The 9,747-nt window shown below is 38.6% G+C and overlaps 1 protein-coding gene across 1 annotated transcript; it reads right to left on the bottom strand.

The window, feature by feature from the left end:
• Nucleotides 1–4,568: 4,568 nt before the first annotated feature.
• LOC138956073 (uncharacterized) lies at nucleotides 4,569–5,920 on the bottom strand (the record flags this gene model as incomplete). Its single annotated transcript, XM_070327539.1, is given in 2 exon segments — nucleotides 4,569–4,879; nucleotides 5,656–5,920. Coding segments are annotated over 2 exon segments (511 nt in total), but the record flags the coding sequence as incomplete, so codon positions are not given.
• Nucleotides 5,921–9,747: the final 3,827 nt, after the last annotated feature.

Raw genomic sequence — 9,747 nt, 5'->3', positions numbered from 1 at the left:
TTTTAATAGGCAGTTACAGATCAAGAAGCATTTTTGTGTGAGTGTTCGAAGAACAAAACGTTAAACGTTGTTGTACTCGATAAGTTGTATTTAATTCATTGTATGAGATATTGTTAATTGTTGTTATTTATTTGAATAAAAATGTTTGGACAAAAAAAAAAAAAAAAAAAAAAAAAAAAACAATGTCAGTTGGGGAATATCAAGGTCCGCAATGACCACAAACCACAGCATTCAGATTTAAAAAATAGAAAGCTCAAACACTAATTTTAAAACCTTCCCCGTGTGTTTTGTCATCTTTTCAACACCCAAAACAAACTGTGTAGCTCTCGGCTCAATTTCAAATCTGTATCGCATGAAATACTTATGATCGAAAGGTAGAACAAAAATTAGGACTGGTGCCAAAAAGCGTCACAATGAGAATTACAGTCAGGGATTCCTACACACAGCCGTTTTCAATTTGAGTAACTCAGCGCTAAAACGTTTATTTTAAGGTATTTCTGGTGTGTGGTCACATGATAACAACCCCCAAATTTAACTGTATAGCTGTTGGGGAAATTTGAGACAGTTAATTTCTTGTTAGATATAATCCCTTCAACTCCTTTCACAAAATAAAAAGGAGGACCCATCAGTGTGAAGAGTCTATAGTCTTCGGAGGTTGATTGTCTTTGAGAGTTTCTGCGATTGAATCTCCTCTCATGACAAGTTCCTCCACTACGTATGAGGCAATGCAAACAACCGTGCACCGTATTATCGGAATGTGTATTAATTATCATTTTTAGAACGGGTTCATAAGCAGTCTGCTTGTAAACGTTCTTAATGTTGTTATTGTTTGAAACGTGTATCAAAGAAAATGAATAAAACACGCTTAATTAAACCAACCGTGCACGCAATACGTACGGTACGTGTGTTTTTAAATACCTGTAACTAAAGGTGATAACAGCAGACAAAATGTGTTGCAATTTTCCATGGATATTACCCAATATTGACGGACTGTGTGATGATATCTTCTGCTATGGTCTGTTGAGACAGTGATATCAAAATCGAGACCGGAGGTCGAGATTTTGATATCACTGTCGAAACAGACCAATGGCAGAAGATATCATCACACAGTCAGTCAATGTTAGATATATTGCTAATTCTCTGGACATTTTGTATTTTCTGTAAAGAAATTACAAAAGTATTTGTCTCAGTTTTGGCTGTTCCATATTCCTCCCTCTGATTATTATTTCTTTTTGTTCATTCTTTTCTTGTACTTTTCAGTATTTTAAAATGTCTTTCCTTTCAAAAAGTCTTTAGTCACTTGCTCAACTAAATTCTGGGATCATTACATTTTCATACATATTTGTTTGTTTTTAAATTTAGGTGTTTTTGTTTTTGAAGTGGGGAAGCAATAAAGTGGTCGTCGATATCAAAACTGATATCGACGGAAATGTCGTCGATATCACTTTTGCACTGAGCTCAGTTTTGCCCAATTGACCAATGGAAATCCACGTAACATATGAAATAGCAATATTTCAAAATATCACATCAGTTCTGTTCCTGTTTTGAGTTCTTTGGCTGGTGACTTTTTGTTGTGATAGTGTCGCGACCTTTGCTTATATTATGAATACAGAGAAAGGTTCGGTCAACGGACGAGCAGATTGGTGTGTGTGTGTGTGTGTGTGTGTGTGTGTGTGTGTGTGTGTGTGTGTGTGTGCACGTGTGTGTGTGCGAGAGAGAGAGAGAGAGAGAGAGAGAGAGAGAGAGAGAGAGAGAGTACATGTGAGCCAGCGGGTGGGTATGTATGTATGTATGTATGTATGTATGTATGTATGTATGTATGTACGTATGTGAGTGTGTGTTTGTATGTGTGCGTGTGTTCGTGTGTGTATGTATGTGTGTGTGTGTGTGTGTGTGTGTGTGTGTGTGTATGTGTGTGTGTGTGTAGGCATGTTTGTGGTTATATCTGTATGTGTGTAAGTGTGTGCGTGCGTGTGTACGTGTACGTGCATGTGAATGTGCATGTGTGAGTACGCGCGCGAACGTGTGTTTGTGTGCATGGGTGTGTGTGTGTGTGTGTGTGTGTGTGTGTGTGTGTGTGTGTGTGTGCATGTGTGTGTGCAAGTGTGTTGTGTAATTGACTATAGCATGTTATTGGTTTTCTGTGTTTTTTGCAATCTTTCTTCCTTGTTCTATTTTTACATTTACTCAAGTTTTGACTAAATGTTTTAACGTAGAGGGGGGAATCGAGACGAGGGTCTTGGTGTACGTGTGTGTGTGTGTGTGTATGTGTGTGTGTGTGTGTGTGTGTGTGTGTGTGTGTGTGTGTGTGTGTGTGTGTGTGTGTGTGTGTGTGTGTGTGTGTGTGAGTGTGTGTAGAGCGATTCAGAGAAAACTACTAGACCGATCTTCATGAAACTTGACATGAGAAATCCTGAGTATGGTATCTCCAGACTTTGTTTTCTTTTATTTGATAAATGTCTTTGATTACGTCATATTCGGCTTTTCGTGAAAGTTGAGGCGGCACTGTCACGCTCTCATTTTTCAACCAAATTGGTTGAAATGTTGGTCAAGTAATCTTCGACGAAGCCCGGACTTTGGTATTGCATTTCAGCTTGGAGGCTTAAAAATTAATTAATGAGTTTGCTCATTAAAGTTGTCATTAAAATCGATTTTTCGCAAACAGATTTAAAATTGATTGCATCGTATTCTTCATCATATTCTGAATCTAAACATATAATACATATGTCATATTTACTCTTAAAATGTGATCACAATTAACGAAAATAGATTAATTAGTCTAACGATACAAATTTAAGAAATCGATCCAAAAATTATTTCATTTATTCTTTATCATTTCCTGATTCTAACAAGAAATTCCTCTGATAGGAAAAACACCCCCGGGAAGGGAAATAACCTTCTCAGTTGGTGGCAGTGAGAATGGTTATTTCCCTTTGACCAACGGGGGTGTCCGTCTAGATAAGTCGTTGTATAATTTTAATCCACCAATAACTCCCTAACCGTGAGTTTGACTGGTCCCAATTTTTGTAAGGACCGTCTCAGGAATGTATAGAACCTGTTCACCAAGTTTGGTGACGATCGGTCCGTTCATTCTTGAGATCTACTTGCGAACACAAACACCGCCACAAACACACAAACACATCGAGTGAAACCTATACACACCCCTATACCGGGGGTGTAAAAACATATACATATGATAGGTTGTATTCAAAACAAGCTCCGAAAGTTAACCAGAATACAGAAAAGCGCGCTTTCCTGGTTAGCACAATACGCTACCGCACTATTCTGGCGTGTGAATTTTACTGCGTTTAGCACGTGGAAGGTGAGCGATTTCCTTCTCGCGGGGATTGACGAAGCTGTACTGTCTTGGTGAAAAACTACAATGCGTTCAGTTTCATTCCGTGAGTTCGACAGCTTGACTAAATGTAGTAATTTCGCCTTTCGTGACTTGTTGTATTATTACAATCAGCAAGGGTATTTTTCCCCGAGCTTCCTGCAAAACGTCTTGGATGAACAGAACGTATTTCGTGCTTTGTGTCTCGACAGTTTGCTGTTCTTGTCGTCAGAAACTGCATTGTTTTTCAAGTTGTTGTTGCTTTTGTTGTCGTATTGTTGATTCTTTGGGAACTGAGGTGGTCTTTCTCTGTCTGATATTAAGGTCTATTCTGTTAATATGTTGTCCAATAAAAAGTTTTTTTATGGGGTGGGGTGGGGTGGGGGATTCGTGTGTGTGTGTGTGTGTGTGTGTGTGTGTGTGTGTGTGTGTGTGTGTGTGTGTGTGTGTGTGTGTGAGTGTGTGTGTGTGTGTGTTTGTGCTTTTTGGTCTTTTTGTTACAGACACATAGACAGACAGACAAAGCGCGCGCGCGAGAGAGAGAGAGAGGGTATAGAGTAGAGAGGAAATCGAGCAAATAAGTGCTTTTCTTTTTAGTCATCACAACCAAGTTAGTATGTTCTTCTTGTGCTTGTTTTTAACACTGAACTATATGTCCTTTCTTTTTCTTGGAGACTTATGATTTAATATCATGAGAAAAATAAACTAAACAGGAGAACAAATCATGCATAAGTATTCTGTCAGGTATTTCCTTTAAAACACACACACAAATAAACACCCAAATAAAAAAAAATAAAAAAACAACCTCAACACCAAATTAGAAGAGAAAAAATGAAAATGACAAAAAAACAAATGAAGAGAGGAACGGTCAGTACATGATTCCGATGTTGTAAAACTTAAGGATAATCAAACAACCCTCGCATGACAGTAAGAAAAAGGCAACCGGAGGGCGACATGTCAAAATCTGACGCCAACAAAGCTCTGAAGTCATCCACTTCTAGCTTGAAGCATGCAAATTAATAAATTAATTCCAGAAGCTGTACATTTATAAACTCACAAGTGAATGTGTTATACAGAGCAAACACCAACCTCCCGCCTCCCCACCCCCCACCCCCTTACCCCATTACTTTTATCCATCCCATTTCAACTTTTATTTTATGGAACATTGCCGTTAGACTCTGATGCCTTTTTTATGTTCGGCATCTTTTCTAGTTTGTTCTTGCTTCTGTTTAAAAAAATAAATAAATAAAAAAAATAAAAAAAGCAATTATCAACAAATAAAAAGCAAACGCATCATCACTAGAAATTGCTTCCACTTTGAATGCAGAGCGGCTGCCATGGCTCACGAGATGACGTCACCTCCTGTGCTGCGTCCCAACCCGGATATGGAGGAGCGGAAGGGTAGGTCTGCACATGCGCACGAGTGTATGCTGGGATGTAGTGCACGGGCACTGACGCTCCAGGGGGCAGACCGGAAGTTGGCGAACCGCGATTAGCAACGGAGTCGCATTCTTGAAGAATTCTGAACAGATCTCCGTTCGGGCTCTGCAATTACATCAGGGCCTTGTAGTTTTATATTTAAATACTGATAATGATAATGAGATCTTAAATAGGCCGTGAAAGGTAAATATGCGCCGAAATGGCTGCAATCTACTGGCCGTATAAAATTTCATCTCACACGGCATCACTGCAGAGCGCCTAGAACTGTACCCACGGAATATGCGCGATATAAGACTCATTGATTGATTGATTGATTGATTGATATATCAAGCGCAAACCACTATGCAGTGCCATGCTCTCAAAGATTTACATATTACCTACGGTGTGTAGTGCTCGCGCACGTACAATCACACACACAAACACACAAACAAACAATCCCCCTCCCCCCTCACGCATACACGCAAACAGACAGACAGTGAGACAGACATACGGACAGACAGAGAGACAGACAGACAGACAGATAGACAGATAGACAGACAGACAGATACACACACACACACACTCACACACACAAAAACACACTCACCTAACGCACACACACAAACACCCCCCCACACACACACACACATACAAACACATACCCGCTAACACACACACACACAAACCCCACACACACACACACATACAAACACACACCCGCTAACACACACACACACACACACACACACACACACACACACACACAAACACACACACCCCACGCACACACACATGACCAACCACTTCTCGGCTCACCCAAACCCCTCTCCCCTTTCCAATCCCTAATAAACTCCCACTCCCCCCCCCCCCCCTCAATAACCTCCGAAAATCTCACCCCCTACCTGCAATATTATTGTGCCAGGCTCGAGTTCCAGCGCGTACAAGATGACATCCTCTCCCTTCCCGTGGCCCGGACTTGATGACGTAGTTTCCGGACGGGAGATCACTCTGCCGCACCTTCCGTTTTGACGGGAGGTAACTCCCTCCTCTTGAGTGTCGCCCATTCCGCAAGGGTAGACCCAAAGCCAATAGATGACGAAGATAGCGCAGCCGAGAAGAATGAAGATCACGATGAGATGACCCAGATCAAATCCTGATACTGTGTACCTGGACAGGTAAAAAGGAATTGGAAGAAATTAAAGAAAACGAATTTAAACAGAAAGGAAGGAAAGAAGGAAGGAAGGAAGGAAGGAGCGAAAGAGAGAGAATGAAAGAAAGAACAAGTCGCGTAACGCGAAATTACTACATTTAGTCAAGCTGTCGAACTCACGGGATGAAACTGAACGCACTGTATTTTTTTTACCAAGACAGTACAGCTTCGTCAATCCTCGCGTGAAGGAAATCGCTCACCTCTCACGTGAAAAACGCAGTGAAATTAACACGCCAGAATAGCGCGGTAGCGTATTGTTCTAAGCAGGAAAGCGCGTTTTTCTGTATTCTTGTTAACTTTCTGAGCTTGTTTTAAATACAACCTATCATATCTATATGTTTTTAGAATCAGGAAATGATAAAGAATAAGATGAAATCAATTTTGGATCGATTTCTTAAATTTTAATCGTAAGACTAATTAATCTATTTTCGTTAATTGTGATCACATTTTAAGAGTAAACATGACATATGTATTATATTCTTAGATTCAGAATGTGATGAAGAATACGATGCAATCAATTTTAAATCTGTTTGCGAAAAATCGATTTTAATGACAACTTTAATGAGCAAACTCATTAATTAATGTTTAAGCCTCCAAGCTGAAATGCAATACCAAAGTCCGGGCTTCGTCGAAGATTACTTGACCAATATATAGGTCTTGTATACTTGCCATTTACATATTTATTATAAATGTTGATGGATGAATGATGATACATTGTAGACGGATGCATGTTATTGATTAAAAGCCCCACAATGATGTGCTTGGCAAAAAAAAAAAAAAAAAAAAGATAACATATTATTATCATTATAGAATAGTGGTGAGTCTACTCTTACACGTTTCAAGCAAGTTTAAAAGAGCATCGACTTTCTTGTTTTAGTTTTGTTGTAATCAATCCGTATCTCCAAACACAAAGGATCTCTATCTAGTCGACAAGCAAACAAAACATCCAACAAAAGACAGTTACTCTATCAATCAAACAAACAAACAAGAAAACAAACACACAAACATACAAACGAACGAAGAAAGAAAGAAAGAAACAAAGAAAGAAACAAACAAACAAACAAACAAACAAACATTCAGGGAACACGTAGAGAGAAAAACAAGGCAGAACAAACCTGCACAAGTCCCGTTGTGTCAGCCTTTAACAAAAAATATAGCAATCTGCACGACCCCAGTCAGCACATCAACATTGCCCCAATATTGAGGCAACATTGCCGGTCACAGTGGCTCAATATTGAAAGTCAATATTGGATCAACATTGGAAGTGCACATTTTTGCAATATTGAGGCAATGTTGGATTTCAATGTTGGAACAATGTTGGATTTCAATGTTGGAACAATGTTGGATTTCAATGATGGATCAATGTTGGATTTCAATGTTGGAACAATGTTGGATATCAATGTTGGATCAATGTTGGATTTCAATGTTGGAACAATGTTGGATTTCAATGTTGAGACAATGTTGGAGCAATATGGTGATAGCGTTGACAGTATTTGTTTTCATTGACATGCTCATAATTAAGCCTGTGAAAAAAGTTTATTCTATTTTGTTCTTTCAAAAATGAACTTTTTTCACAGGATTAATTGTGAGCATGTCAATGAAAACAAATACTATCAACACTATCACAACATTACACCAATATTGCCCCAAGCATTTTATATAACTTTTAAAACCTATTCACATACTCTTTAAGATTAAAACTATTTCAAATGTGTTGCATTTGCATCCGGCATTTGAAAAGTTGAATGTGTGTGTGAAGAATTCATTCATACTATGGACAACACGTGGTGAAAAATATAACAAATAATTGACAGGGAAGGCGTCAGTACTTTAGGCAGGTTTCACGGTAATCAGACTCTTTGATGTGTGTAAACTTTGCCTTCAAATTACTTGCTTACTGTGTTGATTTTCATCATTTTTTCTGCTTGGCATGAGTAAGTATGGTATTTGCAATACAAAAAAATAAATAAAAGCTAAAATGTTTGTGTTTGAGCAATTATTTGAGCGAGTTTTTCGAAGCGAACGTGTGAATCCTGACAGACACCATTTCCTTCTGTCACATGACCCCATTTCAAAGTGCGATTCAAGCAGACACGAAGATAACACACAAAACTTATGATAATGGGGTTATTAATTCAATTAATACACAAGGTTAGTCTCTGACTAGATAAAATAGGGAAAAAATATCAAATGGGAGCATAAAACCGTTTCTGGAAAAATTTTCAATCGCCACCGAAAGTGTCTGTCAGTAAAAAAAACACGTGCTTTGTTTGCAAAGCAAAGCCTGATTTTACACATCGCGTGCTTTTGTCTGTTATTCTTGCTTGTGAACATCAATTTATTGATGTTCTTCACTGGAAAGCAGGTGTATCATCAACAGTATCACAAAATCGCAAAGAATGAACATTTTTGTTGTGATCCGACCGGTGTCTGTAGACTGAATCACACGTTCGGCAAACTTTGTTTTTAACGGAAATAACCGAGCCTTTCATCGGAAACGACGTTTCAACCGCTTCAGATCGTCTGCAGGAAGAAAAATAGGAATGCGATACCCAGTGAGTAAAACATTTAATCGTTTTTAGTGCCTTTTGATCAAGTTTCGTTGCGTCTGTCAGCAACGTTCGTCAACCCAACGTTCGACACAGCGACGCACGCATACGGATTTGCAGCGTTTGCATTCGGAAAGTGAGGGATTTGTGAGTTCGTTTGCATAATTTCAATCGCTAGTAGGTTTTCCCTTCGTCTCCCATTGTTGTGTTTGCATGTTATTGGCATTTCATTGTGTAAATTGAAAGTTTGTGAGTAACAGTAGTACAATCTGTCGAACGTTGGCGACGCTGACAGACGGAAATATCGAACGTTGCCTTCAATGATTACTACCGCATCCCATTTTGGCGCAATCCCGTTTCGCCGCTATCCCATTTTTTTATTTTTATTTTTATTTTTACATTTAGTCAAGTTTTGACTAAATGTTTTAACGTAGAGGGGGAATCGAGACGAGGGTCGTGGTGTATGTGTGTGTGTGTGTCTGTCTGTGCGTGTGTGTGTGTGTAGAGCGATTCAGACCAAACTACTGGACCGATCTTTATGAAATTTGACATGAGAGTTCCTGGGAATGATATCCCCGGATATTTTTTTTATTTTTTTCGATAAATACCTTTGATGACGTCATATCCGGCTTTTTGTAAAAGTTGAGGCGGCACTGCCACACCCTCATTTTTCAATTAAATTGATTGAAATTTTGGCCAAGCAATCTCTGAAGAAGGCCGGACTTCGGTATTGCATTTCAATTTGGTGGCTTAAAAATTAATTAATAACTTTGGTCATTGAAAACCTGAAAATTGTAAAAAAAAAATAATTTGTTTTTAAAACGATACAAATTTACGTTCATCTTATTTTTCATCATTTTCTGATTCCAAAAACATATAAATATGTTACATTCGGATTAAAAACAAGCTCTGAAAATTAAAAATATAAAAATTATTATTAAAAAAAAATTCCGAAATCGATTTAAAAACAATTTCATCTTATTCCTTGTGGGTTCCTGATTCCAAAAACATATAGATGTGATATGTTTGGATTAAAAACACGCTCAGAAAGTTAAAAAGAATAGAGATAAAGAAAAGCGTGCTATCCTTCTCAGCGCAACTACTACCCCGCTCTTCTTGTCAATTTCACTGCCTTTGCATCGAGCGGTGAACTGACGATGCTACGAGTATACGCTCTTGCTGTAAAAATGCAGTGAGTTCAGTTTCATTCTGTTAGTTCGACAGCTTGACTAAAT

The sequence above is a fragment of the Littorina saxatilis genome, unplaced genomic scaffold (genome assembly GCF_037325665.1).
Source record: "Littorina saxatilis isolate snail1 unplaced genomic scaffold, US_GU_Lsax_2.0 scaffold_2478, whole genome shotgun sequence".
In the NCBI taxonomy this organism is placed as follows: Eukaryota; Metazoa; Mollusca; class Gastropoda; order Littorinimorpha; family Littorinidae; genus Littorina; species Littorina saxatilis.
This window is presented reverse-complemented; position numbering and strand designations above follow the sequence as displayed.